The 17,150-nt window shown below is 42.5% G+C and overlaps 1 protein-coding gene across 7 annotated transcripts in view; it reads right to left on the reverse strand.

The window, feature by feature from the left end:
- The window catches only part of CC2D2A (coiled-coil and C2 domain containing 2A), an 80,853-nt gene that overhangs the window by 37,843 nt on the left and 25,860 nt on the right, over positions 1–17,150 (reverse strand). For all 7 annotated transcript variants that reach the window (XM_045574022.1, XM_045574003.1, XM_036420204.2 and 4 more), the window contains 9 exons: positions 15,044–15,253; positions 13,917–14,023; positions 12,125–12,265; positions 8,784–8,940; positions 7,453–7,691; positions 5,671–5,848; positions 4,031–4,187; positions 2,233–2,380; positions 1,133–1,271 (listed from right to left, as the gene is read on the reverse strand). In XM_045574022.1, coding sequence (XP_045429978.1) covers positions 1,133–1,271; positions 2,233–2,380; positions 4,031–4,187; positions 5,671–5,848; positions 7,453–7,691; positions 8,784–8,940; positions 12,125–12,265; positions 13,917–14,023; positions 15,044–15,253 — 1,476 coding nt within the window. The remainder of the gene's footprint in view (positions 1–1,132; positions 1,272–2,232; positions 2,381–4,030; positions 4,188–5,670; positions 5,849–7,452; positions 7,692–8,783; positions 8,941–12,124; positions 12,266–13,916; positions 14,024–15,043; positions 15,254–17,150) is intronic.

Genomic DNA, 17,150 nt, shown 5'->3' on the forward strand with positions numbered 1-17,150 from the left:
ACCCATTTTCTTTCTTTCTTTCTTTCTTTCTTTTTTTTTTTTTAAAAAAAACATTTTCTTTCTTTTTTTTCTTTAAAAAAAATATATATTTTATTGATTTTTTACAGAGAGGAAGGGAGAGAGATAGAGAGCCAGAAGCGTCGATGAGAGAGAAACATCGACCAGCTGCCTCTTACACACACCCTACCGGGAATGTGCCTGCAACCAATATACATGCCCTTGCCCGGAATCGAACCTGGGACCCTTCAGTCCGCAGACCGATGCTCTACCACTGAGCCAAACCGGCTTCGGCATGACCCGTTTTCTTTATAAATTCACTGAAGAATTCTGAATTTTATGACAGATACAAGCAGCTTATCCCATAAATACCTAAATGAAACCTAAATAATAATCAAATTAATCTTCACACAAGAATACAAACAAAACCACCATTTTAAAAAAATGGCTCGTCAGTCCATCAAGGTGAGATGGGAAGGGCACAAGCTCTGAAAACAGATGAACTTGGATCTGATTCCTCACTAGCTGTGTGACCTTGAGCAAGGAACTAAGGGTGAAATCAAAACTTTCTTTGGGGGTTTTACAGAGGTTTGAGGTCAGAGTATCGACAGCAGCTAATATTGACCGCATGCCCAGCGAAATATTGATACGAGGCAGCTCATTGATTCTTACATCACAGCACCATGAGGGCATCTCAGGGCTCAGACACGGGAGTGCAGCCAGGATTGCACAGCCACGTGGATGCAGAGCTGGAGTTTATTTATCTTTTAATAAATTTTATTGATTTCAGAGAGGAAAAGAGAGGGGGAGAGAAACATCAATGATGAGAGAGAATCATGGATTGACCTCTTCCTGCACACTCCTTCCTGGGGATTGAGCCCACAAGCTGGGCATGTGCCCTGACCTGGAATCAAACTGTGACCTCCTTCTTTATAGGTTGATGCTCAACCACTGAGTCACACCGGCCGGGCCAGAGCTGGAATTTAAATCTGCCATTCTCTCAGCATTCACGCTCTTAAGCACTACCGCAGAGAACATGCCATGAGAGCCCGTGTGTGAGAAGGGCCGAGCCCTGTCTATTCCTCTCACACCAAGTCCAGGCACAGTGTGGTGCACAGCTCTGCGGCCACTTTACCGAGATCAGCTGCATCAGAGGGGCATTGCTGGGGTCGTTCGGATCCAGCTTGGACTCTGCTGCCCACATGGCCAACTTTTTCATGTCCGTCAGTCCTGAGGTGCCGATAGATGAGATGGCATCTGCTCTTTTCAAAATGCTAGGAAAAAAAGTTCATTCCATGAGGTGGACTTCACCACAGAGCAGTTTGCATCAGGACCACAAAATCCCAGGATGCACGGCATAGGACGCTGCTATGCTGCACCACAGGAAGTCTGTCTAATAATAAGAACAGACTTCTGCCACTTTTCTTTACTTGAAGATTATCATTAAATATGGTATAAAGCAGTAAATAAGTATGAATGGTGGGAGGAAATATTTGCAAACACACATCTGATAAGGGGTTAGTATCCAAAACATATAAGAAACTCAAACAACTAAGTAGCAAAAAAAAAACCAAATAATAAAAAAAAATGGACAAAGAAACTAAATAGACATTTTCCCAAAGTAGATATTCAAATGGCTGGCAGGTTCATGAAAAAGTACTCACCATCACTAATTATCAGGGAAAAGCAAATCAAAACCACAGTGGTATATCACCTCACATCTATTAGGATGACTAATCAACAAGAGAAGAAACATTGATGGGAATGTAAACTGGTGCAGCCACCGTGGGAAACAGTATGGAAGGACCTCAGGAAATTAAAAGTAGAACTACCATGTGATCCAGCAATCCCATTTCTGGATATATAGCTGAAGAAAAAGAAATCACTACCCCTAAGAGGTACCTGCATTCCCCATTGTCATTATTTAAAACAAGAGGCCCAGTGCATGAAATTAGTGCACGGGTAGGGAGGGTCCCTAGTGGTTGCCGGCTGTTGGCCATCACCTCCCTTCTCCTGCTGCCAGCTGCTAGCTATCAGCTGCCAGCTAGAGCCTTCCTTTGTTCTGCACTGTCCCCTGGTGGTCAGTGCATGTCATAGTGAGTGACAGAATTCCCAGTCACTTGAACTCTTGAGGAGACACTTAGCATATTAGGTTTTTATATATATAGATAGCCAAAGTATGGAACAATCTAAATGTCCAGTGACAGATAGATAGATAAACCAGGCACACGTTACCTCCTGAATCCTGTGTTCTGCTGTGACAGTGGAGGGATTAAAGGTATCCCATTCTCCCCAATGGCCCAGGACACACTGTGGGACACTTTCCCCGAGGTCATCAGGATCAGCTGATTACTGCCGTCAGCTTCAAACGACAAGGGCACGCCTAGGGAAACACCACATCAGACTGGGTGTTGTTTAGAACAAGGGAGTGAGCCCAGTCCTGGTGAGAAAGCAGGCAGTAGACAGTGGAAGGAGTGAGCGGGGTAGCAGGGGTGGAACACATAATTCAACTTCTTCAGGGGACAGGCGACGACGCTCAGAATCGCTGAGTGGCTCTGTCTCTGACAACAAAGTGCAAACATTGTAATGAATGATGCATCCAGAGCGGAGCCATCTGCATGCACTTTCTGGTTCTGACACTCAGCAGCTGTGTGACCGCAGACAAATGACTTAACCTCTTCATGTATAAAACAAGATAAGAATGGCATCTCCTTCCAAGGGTTATTGGGAAGACATTCATTCACTCACTCACCCACTCAGAAGACACTTATTTGAGCTCCTACCTCGGGCTAGGTGCTACTTTACAACAGTAAAGAAACCAAACTGATAAGAATTCCGGATATCAGGCCGTTTATATTTGAGTAGGAGAGATGGACAATAAGTTCAATGCAATGCACCGTATGTTTCAGTGAGTGAGTTTGGGCCTCGGAGTTCTTACAGATCTCAAGCTGTGACTTCACAATAAAAAAACACCTTGAGCCCTAGCCGGTTTGGCTCAGTGGATAGAATGTCAGATTGTGGACGAAGGGTCCCAGGTTTGATTCCGGTCAGGGGCACATGCCTGGGTTGCAGGCTTGATCTCCAGTGGGGGGCATGCAGGAGGCAGTCAATCAATGATTCTCTCTCATCATTGATGTTTCTGTCTCTCTCTCCCTCTCCCTTTCTGAAATCAATAAAAATACATTTTTAAAAAAACCATCTTTAACAAATGGCAACAGAATCAGACCAATAAGGAGGTAAGTATTAGAATGATCAGATATAGTATATTAATAATATTTTAATATGTTTAAAAAATAAAGTAGCAAATGAATAAAAAAATGACCGAGTCTGAAAAAAAAGACAAAAATTATCAAACCTAGCCAGACTTATTAGAAAAAAACTAGATAGAATATCTAGAGGTAAAAAATACTACAAGAATTGAAATAATAAATGCAATGAGTTGCATTGATTAGGCACTGCCAGTGTGAATTCATGACTCAGAAAACAGATATAAAGAAATTACATGGAATGTACCAGTGAAAGAAAAAGACATCAAGTGTAAGAAACACAATGGAAAGAGTGAAATGGCCCATCATTTATCTAACCAGAAGGCAGGAAAAGATGAGAGAGAATATTAATTAATAATCTCTATATAATATTATAGGCATGTAAGTTATTTTAAACCTTACAGCTTTCAAAGAATACCAGAATGTTCTTCTTCTTCTTTTTTTAATGCACAAAACTTTGTTCCCATTTAAAATTATTTTCTTAGGAGAGATTCCTAGGAGAATTAAGGTATCAAAGGTATTCTAACTGCCCTTAATTCACTCTGCCAAACTGCTTTATACATGCAGAGCTCTGTGAATATACTGGCTACCAGTAGCATATCAAAAATAACTTTGCAAAAAGTTTTATGTAATTATTTTTTCAATTTGAATTTCTGATAGCAATTTTAAAATTATTAGATTGATCAGGAAAAAAGAAAGAAAAAGAAAGATATGTTCACATCTGACAGTGGAACTGTGAGCCCCTGAGGACAGTCCGCAGTCCATACCACTTCCAACTCCCTCATGGTCCAGGGCCACATGCTGGTTACTGCTGAACTCCACTTCCTCGATGGGAGCCCTTCCAGTGACAACGGTGGTTTCAGGAATAGGCAGAAACACTTCTGCCAGCAAGGTGGTGCCACTGTGCCCCACCGTCTCATACACCTGAAACCAAGAAAGAGGAACAGCTGCATAAAAACAGCAACAGGTCACCTGCTGTACGGGATGCTACTCACAAATGTTATATCTTTTATGGGGTTGATATCCAAAATATATAAGAAATTCATACACCTTAACATCAAAACTCCCCCCCCCCCAAAAAAAAAATAATCCAATTAAAAAAAAGCACCTGGGTAGACATTTTTTCCAAAGAGGACATACAGATGGCCAACTGACATGAAAAGATGGTTGGTCCATGTCACTAACCATCAGAGAAATGCAAATGAAAACCACAATGAGATACACCTCACACCTGTCAGAATGGCCATCATCAATAAATCAACACGTACATGATGATGGGCATGTGGAGAAAAGGGAACCCTGGTGCACTGTGGCTAGGAATGTAAATCAGTGCAGCCTCTATGGAAACCAGTATGGCAATTCCTCAAAAAATTAACAATACAGCTGAGCCCAGCTGGCATAGGTTGAGCATCAACCTATGAACCAGGAGGTGATGGTTCGATTCCTGGTCAGGGTTTATGACCCAGTTGTGGGCTCCATCCTCAGTATGGAGTGTGCAGGAGGCAGCCAATCGGCGATTCTCTTTCATCATTGATGTTTCTCTCTCTTCCTCTCCCTTTCTCTCTGAAATCAATAAAAATATATCTAAAAAATAGAGCTGAGATCAGGGTACACCCTAAGGCCAACACGAGTATCTCTGTAAGAGATAAAAGAACACATAGAGCTACAGAGAAGGTCATGTGAAGACAGAGGCCGAGACTGGACTTAGGCCATCATAATCTGAGGACCTCCCAGAGCCACCAGAAGCTGGAAGGGGCCAGGAAAGACCTCCCTCCCCACCCAACCCCCCTCTCCTGGAGCTCCTGGAGGGAGCATGGCCTTGCAGACCCTGGGTGTCAGACTTCAGGGCTTCCAGGATTGAGAGTAAACATCAGCCATTCTAAGCCACCACATTTGCATTGCTTAGTATGGGAGCCCTAGGAAACTACAACAGACAGAAATAAACATACTACTGATGGGGGGATTTAAATTAGGAGGGAGATTTATTTTGTGGGGGGGGGGTCCTAACACCTGTAACTCCTCTCCCAACCTCCCTCCTAACCACCTGTGACTACAGCATAACTGATTTCTCTGGTACATTATGCCAGGGTCCTGGTAGAGGGGGAGTCTGAGGCACTCCTCTGATGAACGAGGCCGAGGTTCTCCCTTCCTCCACCCTCCCTCCACGCCTCTGTTTTCTCAAAGAACACCCTTGAGCAGTGTGGCCAGCATTACTCTGTCCACATTTTGAGGAGGTTAGTTGGGGTAAGAGACCTCCTTCTGCCAAACCTTACACAGAGACATGTCCAGGAGGCTGACCCTTGAGAACCTATCAAGAGCCTGGCATAGCCAATCGGTGACTTCCAACCGCCTTGCTCCTGCGATGACCAAGATATTCCTAAGACAATACTATCATTACAAAGCGTACCTGCAGTGTTAAACTCTCTGGCCAGTTGACTATTTGCAAACTAAAAATCTGTCCAAAGTGAACTCGGAAGTCTGCCCCGAGTGGTCGCCCTTCGGTCCTGGACACCTCCTTGTCATTGAAGATCACCTTTAAATACACCGAGCGCCTCTTGACGTCTTCCCTTCGTAAGACCTCCGCCCTGCAAAGGGAGACCGTTGGCAGGTGAGGCTGGCGTTCATTGGATGAAGATAACTGGAGAGCGTGGCAGATGGACACTGAACAGGACAAGATATGCTGGAGGCGTCACTGCCAGTCACATTAGCTCTCACTGAACCCAAAGGTCAATTTGCATATTAGCCTTTTATTATATAGAACATACACTGAGTGGACAGATTATTATGCGTTCAGAGATCATAATAATCATAGGCCTCACTGAGCTTCTATAATAAAGATTGTGATAGGGAGGAGGAGGCCGGAAAGGCCATCGGGATTTAAGAACTGAGTCCAAGCATCCCTGTACAACAGTTTCCTTAATGTTTTCAAGCAAGCCTTACATTTCTGCCCCACAGCTTTAAGTGAACAGACACATCAATTCCTAAATGGAGAGAATTCAAACCATAAGGGGCAGCAGTGATTTATATTTGGTTGGGACATTTTATCCTAAAAATATACTGAGTAGCCAGATTATTATGACCTCTATAATTATTATTAACATAATAATCTGGCCACTCCATGTGTGTGTGTGTGTATATGTGTGTGTGTGTGTGTGTGTGTGTGTGTGTGTGTGTGTATTAGAGGCCCGATGCATAAATTCATGCATGGGTAGGGTCTGGCCAGCCTGACTGGGGGACGGGACATGGGTGGTTGGCCAGCCTGCGTACTGGTGGAACTCCTGGTTGAGGGGACAATTTGCATATTAGCCTTTTATTATATAGAATATACACTGAGTGGCCAGATTATTATGTGTTCAGAGATCATAATAATCTGGCCACACAGTGTATAACAGCATATCGTAGCAATTAGGCCACCTTGGCTTCTCTGAGATTCAAGCTGGTTTTGTTTGCTTGTTTGTTTTGTTTTAGTTTGCTTGTTTCTTAACACTCTCTAATAGTGAATGACGGCTCTCTGCATGCAGGGGATTGAGAAATGTCCCCTATTTTTAAAGGTCATTTGAATCTCCAAAAAAGGAACCCTTGGGAAGTGTATTATTCTTAAAGCCAGGAAGTTAAAAAATATATAAAAACCAATAAGAGTGGCAATTAATTTACTATGTGTATGTACAAAGATGCCCACCCAAAACTCCGATTGTTGGTTAAGTCAATGGCAACTCAAGCTTGTTAAGGAAAGGGTAAGCTTCAGATGCCTGACACAGGGAGGCTCTGCAAGTTCAGCAAAGGGCAAAGCTGGCCTCCGGAGTGGCTGAAATCAAGGGCTGAGGGTAGACCTGGGTGTCTGTGCCCAGGAGAGGGGTGCTACGGTGGACAGAAAACACACAGTGAAGTTATAGATAAAGGCTCATGCAGGCAGCAACTGTAAAGAGTGCCCTCTAGAGGGAGATTCATGTACTGGGCTCCTGGGAAGCCAGGAGGGATGCATTAACTAGGGAGGTGAACCATAGGGAGTCACCAAACTATGAACAAATATGGGCAATTTCATGTGATTAAATCACATATATGTCTGCAGAGTTAACGATTCTCCTGATTGCATAATGTCAGTCAGGGGGTGTACAGGAGATGCACACTCCACAATGGGTGTATGCGTGTGCATGTTCACGGGTGTTTGTGGGTCTCCTGTCAACCTCACCTGGGACACTGGTCGTTGGGTGTCACGTTCCCAGCCAGGCTCAGCTCTGGGACCAGCATGGGCTCGCCGGGCCTCCTCCTGCTCCGGGCTGCTCTCTCCCTCACCTCCTGCTCCAGAACTGCCTGCTGGATGGGCTCTGGGGGGATGGGTTTCACGGGACCCTCCCCAGGAGGTGGCTCCTCTGCCTCCTCATCATGGTGTTCTTCAGCTGCTTGTTTCTTCTTCTTTTTTTTGGCCCTCTGTTGGGTGAGAGGCAACCTTAGGTCAGACGGAAATTTTTGGGATTTCGTTGAGGAACATGGCCTTCAGAATCAGATAGACTTGGATGCACACCAGCTCCCCCTCAGATAACCGTGTGTGCTCAGGCAGGTTACAGGCTACTTGGCCTCTCTGTGCCTCGGTTTTCTCTTCTACAAAATGGGGACAATCATGAGAAACTCTGTCAGGGCTGATGAAATGGGATAATTAATAACTGTAAAGCACTCATCACAGCACTTGGCCCCTAGAAAGAGCTTAAGAAAGTTAGCTATTTAAATGATTATTAACATAGAGTCTCAAGGCCAAGGACACATTTTAAAATTAAAGAGAGGCTGTGGCCCGGCTGGCGAGGCTCATTGGTTGAGCGTGGACCTATCAACTGGGAGGTCATAGTTCTATTCCCAGTAGGGAAATCTGCTATAAGTTTCAGGCTCCCTCCCTGGTGTAGGCTGTGCAGGAGGCAGCCTGTCAATGATTCTCTCTCATCATTGGTGTTTCTATCTCTCTCTCCCTCTTTGAAATCAATAAAAAAAAATTTTTTTTTTAAATGTAAGGCTGTGAACAGGACTGGCACTGCATGTCCCCTTCATCTATTACTTATTACCCTTGAATTTAAGTTTGCAGCTCATGTGCACAAAGTTATGTAGTTTTCTGAGAGAGACCCCAAAGCATCAATGCCCTCCATTCAATGGGATGATGTATGTAACATACCTGATACATACATGAGCCAGTACTGTTATGACTTGTTTGTTCACTCAGATAGCCACAGCGTGGTAACAGAGAGCTAACAGTGATAGCAAGAGTAACTTGCCCAAGAACACACAGTTGGAAAACCCTGGCTCTCTGGTTTCAGCTAGCTCTGCAGCTTTTTAAACAAGTGCATTCATTAGCCAGTTCATTCACTCATTCTTTTGTGGTTCCCTGGCAAGGGGGCAAGGAGAGAGACAGAGCAGAGCCAGCAGGGAACTCCAGTCTGGCTTACCCAGTTTCCCTCCTTCTGTCTCTTGGGGTGCCCTCCAGACCCTTCCTCCCCCAGGTCAGCCCAGTTCAGGGCTGAGGCCCCATGTGCGAACCTGGGCTTTCTTCCAGGCTTTCCACTGCTGATACCCGGTTCGGTATTCTTCCATCTTCTGCTCGTACTCTTCCGAGTGTTCTTCCAGCAATTCGCTAATTTCAGTCTGAATTTCTGCTTCGTATGCTTCTTCGTCTGCTTTCTGGTCCACTTTTTCCCTTTAAAACAATTGACAGGACCTTGGTTAGTTCTTGAAATGAAGTCATGGAGTAATAATAGCAGCAACCACCTGCATCAGGCTTAATCTGTGGCAGGAACTCTTCTAACAGTTCTGCACATGCCAGCTCACATCCCTGCGATGCAGAGGCTGATCATCCATGTTTTATATATGAGAAGACAGGCGCAGAGAGGGTAAGTAACTTGCCCAAGAACACCAGTTGGTGGTGGAAGAGCTGGAATATTTACTGCTAAACAACAATGTCTCTCTGAGTTAAGTGACCCAGATGGCATACTGATATGGTGCCAGTAAAACTCTCCACCTGCAGCAGTAGGAGGTCACTATAGTTATCTTATTAACCCTTCAAGTCTCTGAGGACTCATTTGGTCATGTTGCTACCCAGTCCCTAAAACCACTTTGTGACTTGGGATTGACAATTAGAGTGTTTCTTGGAGGATTCTGCGGACACTCCATCAGGAGCTTGGCTCAATGTAAGGCCGTGCTTCCCAAGGTATGTTCTATAGAACACTAACTAGTTCTGTGAATGCCCAAGTCAACAAATGGGAGGTTAAACAAATGGGAGCGGTCCCTGGCTCATCTTTGCAGAGCCCTTTATCTATTAATGGGCAGTGTGACTCTTTAGGAGGGGGATGGCCAACATGCCTACCCTGTGCGTCCCACCCAGCACTTGCTGTCACTCATCACCTGTATTTATCTCCTTAATGTGGTCAGGTCAGGTCAATGCTGTCTGGTCTCTTTAAGCTCCTGTCCCTTTTAGATAAACTTAGTCAAGTGCCTAGAGCTGACAAATGTTTGCTATGTACATGTTTAGCCTGGTACTTTAGCAATTAGAATCCCCTAAGGCCGTGGTCAGCAAACTGCAACTCTCGAACCACATGCGGCTCTTTGGCCCCTTGAGTGTGGCTCTTCCACAAAAATACCATGGCCTGGGTGAGTCTCTTTTGAAGAAGTAGCATTAGAAGAAGTTTACGTTTAAAAAATTTGGCTCTCAAAAGAAATTTCAATCCTTGTGCTGTTGATATTTGGCTCTGTTAACTAATGAGTTTGCTGACCACTGCCCTAAGGCACAAACGTTTACAGATTTGTAGGATTCTACCTAAGAAATCCATTTGGAAGCACAGTGACACCTCAAATTTATAAACATTGGGGAAGTCTGGCTCAAAAATGTAGTTCCATCTCTGATATATAAGGAAGCATTCACTTCCTCCTTGTTATTTGGAAACATGAATGAGCTGGTGGGAACTGGGGAGCTTGTGCAGGAAAAAAAATTATGGGGTATCGTAGATGGCTAAAGGATCCACAAATGTGAACGAAGGGCACTCAGAAGAAGTTAGGAAGAAGCGCTTAGAAACGAGGCCTGACTTTTACGTAAGTGACAACTTAGAGGTGACTTGAAGGGTAAATCTGCTGTAAATTTCAGTTTATCCTAAACTTAGGAAGGAAGCAAGGAAGCAAGGGAGAAGAAAACAATCTTATAAACATTCATATTCTCCATTGAGGCTAGAAGAATAGCCTGGGACGGAGTTTAGAAGTAGAAACACCAAGTTTCTGGGAGACAGCCACGGTTTCTGTGGGAGAAACTCTTTGAATTTGTTTTTCATGAACTGACATTCAACCAGCACACCCCCAGTGGCAGGTGCTCCGCTGGGGACCACAGGTCCAGTGGTGACAAGGTCCCTGACCTCACAGAGCAGTTTACATTGGGAGGATGTCTTCTCAGCCTCTGACGGTTACAATCCCCCAAAATCATCATCCACAGCTCTCTTTTGCTAAAACATAGCTGATTTCAAAGCCAAGCACCAGCTCATTGCCCACACTTGTCACTTCTGTGTTGGTATACGAATACAACACTCATTCAGAAGAAACCAACACCAGCAGAAAGACTCTTGAATCAATACACAATAACACAGTTTGCTGTGTTAACTGCGCTCTTGTTCATGGGTCAAAGCCTAGTGCATGAGGCCTCCTTAGCATAAGTGCTATCAAAGCACACCTTCCCCACACCATGCCCTGGTCAGCTCCAAGTGAGATGGATGTGAAAGATAAAGCTGTAAAGACTGCAGGAGGCAATACACAGATCACATGGACTCTCTCATGACTCAGAGGTTTTCTTCAGCAGTTATGAGAAGCACTGATCAAAAAGAAAAGTCTAAAATATTCTTTTCAAAGTTAAGAACTATTCATCAAAAGCAGCAGGAAGAGAGTAAAAAGACAGGTTCAAAGGGGAGAGGCCACCGCGGCAGGCACCACCCACAAAGGTCTCGTGAGCAGGGTGTGTATAAAACTCCTAAGAATTATGAAAAGGACAATCAATCCAGGTAAAAAACCAACAAAAGCCTTGAACAGACACCTCAGAGAAGAGGAAACCAAGGTGGCCAACTCATGTATGGGAAATAAAAATTAAAACATGCCTTCATTAGATTAGCACAGTGTTCATGTTGGACATCAGGCGAGATGGATATGGGTGACCTGGACCTACTGGGACAGTGGTCAGAGAACAAATTAGCTCAATCACTCTGCAAAATTGTCTGGCTGCAGCATGTAAATGTAAATTCTTGGCAAAATGCCCCCCTCAAGAATCAATAATTTCACTTCCGGGTATACTTCTGGAAGGTGTAGACACACAAACCTTAAAAAACATGTCTACAAAACTGTCCACAGAAGTGCTGTTTTTAACAATTGAAAAATGGGATCAACTCAATGTTCACCAACAATAAAATAGAGAAATCCTATGACATTCATATAATGAAGAATTATAAAGCAAAGAAACTGCAGCTATGTGCCATAAAGTAGGTAGATCTCACATAGTATTAAAGAAACCAGCGTGTGTTCACTAAAGAATACACGCAAAATACTTTTATTTATGGAAAGTAAAAAACTATATGTTCCCAGGGATTATACATCAATGGCAAACCTATAAATAAAATAAAAAAAAACAAACACTGATCATAAGAGTCCAGAAAAGGGTTACTTCCGGGACGAGGGAGGTCGAGTTGGGGTTAGGAACATGGGGGCTGCCAGGTTATGTTCTATTTCTGAACCTGGGGAATGGTTATGGTTATTCATTTGTAAGTATTTTTTGTGATATTTTTTAAACTGTACCTGTGTTTTATACATTTTTCTCTATGATATAACCCAATAAAACAATTTTTAAAAAAACCTACTTTCTCAAAACAAGTTTCAAGGGCGTGTTTGTAAACCTCTGGAACTCCCTCAGGGACTTCATTTCTTTCCAGACTTTTATGATGGTCTTAAGCAACGTTCGATCTGTTTCTTGTTCAGCGTCACGGAGTTTTCTTGTTTCCCTACAAGATATATAATAATACACACACATACACACACACACATATAAATAAAGTTATCTAACTGTGTTTGCAAATTAAAAAGAACTAATAATGCTATAGTGATTTCATATTTATGAGCTATAATATAGAAAATCAAAACCATGAATGCAAATTTGAATACAATAGAATGTTGATATATTTTGAGAGGGTCTTTTCTTGTTAGGTGAATCTGACTTCAACTTAAATTAACTTTTAAAATTATTATTAATACAATGTACCTTTAACAAATCGCCACCATTGACACTATAAAAATAAAGAGCCCAATATGTGCAGTTTTCATGGGCTAAATTATTGTTAACATGGGGGGGGGTTGCTGTCCCAGTGAACAACAAATATATTCAAGTCTGTGTTAGCACAAATCACAGTTCTCCCTTTAGGAGACGAAGTAATGTTAGTGGTGCGAAGAGGTATCCTTAGAAAATGCTTCCATTTTCATTTCCATTATTTAAAGTGTTTGTCAATTATATAGTGCCTTACTTTAAGCTCTCTATGACTTATAGCCTAATCCAGAAGTACTCTATTATGCCAATAATTAATTAGACATGTTTTTTTCTTGAGCAAGTACCAGGGGATTCAGAAGTGTCCATGAGATAGGTGGTATCCCTATCATAGAACGTTTAGCTCAGGAGACAGGCACATAGATAAATGACTGTAACATCCAGTGTGAACTTGGCCTAAGAGAGCTTGACCCCCAGAAGGCAGGCCTGAGCCTGGAGTTGTCCTGGTGATAACTAAGCCTAGGGAGAAGGTACAGAGAAGTACGAAGGGATGGTTTTCTAATCATTCAACTGGTGGCTGTGGAAAAGGAAGATGACAACCAGTTAGTGGTCGGATGGCCAGGAGCCCGGATTCTCTGCAGAAGGTGGAAAAGCAAGAATGCAGTGAACAAGAATAGAAGCATTCTTCTGGAAGAGCAGCAGGCATTACGGTTAAGGACACGAATGTGGGAATCACTCCCCAGATGTAAACACTGCTTCTATCGTTTACAAGCTGGCATGTGTATTTTCTGTCCATGTGTCCCACATGTGTGTACCTAGTACATATGAGTAATGTGTCAGGTGTTCTGTAGGGTTTGTAAATGGTATCACACAGCAAGCATCCTCTTATGCCTGGATTTTCAAATTCAACATTATTTTATACATATTGATACATGCAGCACTAATTCAGTCATTTGATCGAGGTACAGATGCTTCATTTAGCTCTAGCAGATGTGTTCAGTGCTATGGGGTCATTTCTAGTCTCTCATTTTGTAAGTGATGCTCTGAAATTCTTGCAGGCGCCTGCAGGTGCACGTGTGCATGGCTCTTTGGAGGGCACATGTCTGAAGCAGAATTCCTGGGTCTTAGCCAGGCTGTTCCCTGCAGGGGTGGCTGCAGCAGTGTTTGTTTCCACCAGCAGAGTGTGCGAATCACAACATCCTACATCTTCATTCCTTTGTTGGGCTTCCAATTTGGTGTTAATATGATGGCTATATCTCATTGCTTCTTTTGGCTTAATTTCACATGTATTCAGTGCATTCAGACAAACTGGAAAAACTGAGCTCTCAACAACTGCACATCAAACTGGGAAGGGGGGGGGCAGGAGGGAGTTACAATTATAGACTTTAACTCACCGAATTTCAGATTTATACTCATTGATGGTTTTGGGGGTTATATCAACAGACTTATGAGATTTTTCTGGATCAAGGCCCATCTGAACAGCATTTCTTAAAGCTTGGAGCTTAAAAAGACATGGATACATGTTTTGAGTTAGACTCCCAACTGCAGGTCACGTGCCCAGACCCACATATAAAATGACCACCCACAAAATGACCCAAGGACCCATCATGTAAATGGATGTGCAAGCATCCAGTTGTTTCCAGGCTTTTGCCAAAATGAACTTCGACAAAGAGCTGTTTCCTCTATTCTTGGGAATCAACCACAGTCCTCTGCTTTACCAGCTGAGCTATCGAAGGGATGAACTCCTTCTATTCTTGAAAAAAAAAAAAAAAAAAGGAATACTAAAGAGTATTGCATGTCTGTCATTGTTTTGTGGCCCAGATAATCAAAAGGCTCATGAGATATGTCGCTTTTATGTGTGTGTCTCAGACACAGGTTTTTATCAAAGTTAAAAGTGGTTCCTTCTGGGTCTCAGACTTACACTGATATTTTTGTGATGTGAAGAGAACATAAAATAATAGACTTACAAAAGAAGGTATCATGGAGTTATCTATTTTTGGAGGTAGTACATTTGAACATCAGGGTAGAAGACTAAAATTGCCCATAGTCAAAATTATCTATGAAAAGTCCACGGGATGGAATTACTTTGGAGACCATTCTAAAATAGATGGCCAGTTCCTGGAGCATCAGTTGAAACAAAGGACTTGTGTTCAGGTGCCACATTATGGAGACTTATACATAAAATGAGAATGTTTTTAAGGCCAGAGAGATTCTCTAGCCTTGAACAGTCTCAGCATATGAAGTCACATAAGCAAGACATAGCCAAGCATCTTTCATCTGATACCCACCCCTGGTAGGTGAGATTGCTTGCACTGTTTGCACAAATCTTTCTCTTTTAGCCAAGTGTGTGCCACTCAATTTGCACACATTCAAGTACAGCGTCAATGTTTTTCCTTTTGTTTATGGGTATAACAACATATTATACATCCTAGAAAGCGAGGCCACATGGACATTTGTTGCTGGACATATTTCTGTTGATTGGGCCCGTCAGAACAACCAACCCCACCAACAATGAGTGTACCTTATCAGCAAGAAATTGTGCCTTGTTTCTCTGGCTTCTTGCAAGGTACTGGTCGTATAACTGGGCCAGCTTAGCTGCCAAAACATGCTCTCGGCTAAAACAGGGATGATGGGTGAAGATTAACCCTGAAATATCAATGTCCAATTGGAAATTTTCAGGAAGGTCTCCAGATCCAATCATATGTTGAGTTCTCTGCACATATCTGACCGCCTGCCAAAGAGAGCAGAGTGTGGGGGGAACACAGTTAAGGCACTTACTAGATAATGACTGAACAAGCAACAGTCAGATACAAAATACCTCCTACCCTGGTCAAGCCAGAATGATGCTCCATCCCTTTTCCTGGGGATTTTAGGGGCCTGCTCTTTTCTGAATAGTCGAAAGGTAAAAATAAAAGACAAGAGTGAGAAAGGAAACCATTTTAATCTCGTCTCCAAGGTTTTTTAGATTTCCTCTCTCCCAAGTCAGTCCTAATCTTTGTCCTGCAGACTATCCTGTTTCTTAGGGTTTGTCTCTGGTGACCTTGAAATTCTTTTGACCAGAGAAGCATAGATTCTGGACCAAACTGATCATTATTGGGATCATAGTTATACTCTCCATGTACAAAGTAATATTGTAGCATAAGAGGGAGATGGAGCAACTGAGGAATGGAAATTTCCACTGGGAAGGCGATGGATTGCTTCTTGCATAGTGAGCCCAATAAATCCTTCTGTGTTTATCTCATAATATCTTTAAGATATCTTTAAGATATGCCCCACAGATACTACTGCTTTTGGGGTTGGAAGGTGCAAGGTGGAGACCTTTCTGATTCTGTGTCTTTGTTTATGTAGACACTGACTGTAATCAGGAAGTGGGCATTGAGACACATCTGAAGATCCTCTGTTTTTGCAGAATAAAGCTTTTGGAACCTACTTATGCTATCTGGAAAATGTGACAAGTTTATAAATGTATTATTTATTAGTTATGAAGTTAAATGGAAGTTGTAGAAACTCTAGTGAGAACTGAAGTGTCTATCTTCCATAAACTGTGGGTAACTTTCAGTAATCTCTTCACGGCAACATCTAAAGAGGCGGGGCTGGAGGAAACTTGGATTCCAGCTCTGGTTCTAACTCTAATTTGTTCTGGAGCCTTGGTCAGATTGCTATACATCCCTGAGCCTATTTCTGTAGGAATGGGAGGCTGAGAAAAGATTAGCAGTTTGTAGATCACTAGGCAGCATATCAACCACTTCACATAAACCATCTCATTTCTCCCATAAAGATGAATGGATATCTTTGATGTGCTAGGCCTGTCTCCAAGTAGCCGAGGGGGGAAAGATAAGGCCTGGGATGTGCACAGGAAGGCTGGGAAGCCCAGTAGAGGGGACTCCTATGATTTTCCTCTCAGATTAAGAATAGGAAAAGTTGGTCTAGATTGTGTGTGTGTGTGTGTGTACATACGTGTAATTTTGTACAGAAATATACAGGTTATATACAGTATGATCTGCTTTTCAGTTACTATTAGTCATCAAAATATTGTAGTACTGGTATTCACACTTACAGCAAAGCATGTACATATGAGCCTTCATTTACCAGTAAATTTGTCCTGTCTTAGTGTTGCTGTCTGTTTTGCACTGGTAAGAATATATGAGTTTATTTCTTTTTAGCCATTTAATCTCATACTTTGTTCTCTGCGAGATTAGTAGACTATTACTGTATATTTAAGATTTAGGATTTTCTGTAAGAGTTCAATAGAGTTTATCCTACATTTATTTTAATAAAACAGTACATTTTCTCCAAAAAATGGCATTCAAAAATAGCATTTTGAAAAAAGCATTAAAAATGTCTTTGATGAGAAGATTGGTGGATATTTTGTTTTTTAAAAAAAATCTTTGTAAACCAGGATGTGTTTACAAATAGGAAAGTATTGCCTATGTCTCAGTCCCTTCCAAAATAGGCTGAGTTGCATCTCCCTTTGGGTTTACAGGGCAGAAAGCCCATCTTGCATGGGCCTTATTCCACCAATAGTATGTTATGAAAGTCCTAGTTCTGGTCATTAAGATCCTTACACTTTAGATGGCAACAGCGGAGATCCATCTCTTTCCTCTTTTTTTCCTGTAAAAGTACTCAGT

The sequence above is a fragment of the Pipistrellus kuhlii genome, unplaced genomic scaffold, assembly GCF_014108245.1.
Source record: "Pipistrellus kuhlii isolate mPipKuh1 unplaced genomic scaffold, mPipKuh1.p scaffold_m20_p_1, whole genome shotgun sequence".
NCBI lineage: Eukaryota > Metazoa > Chordata > Mammalia > Chiroptera > Vespertilionidae > Pipistrellus > Pipistrellus kuhlii.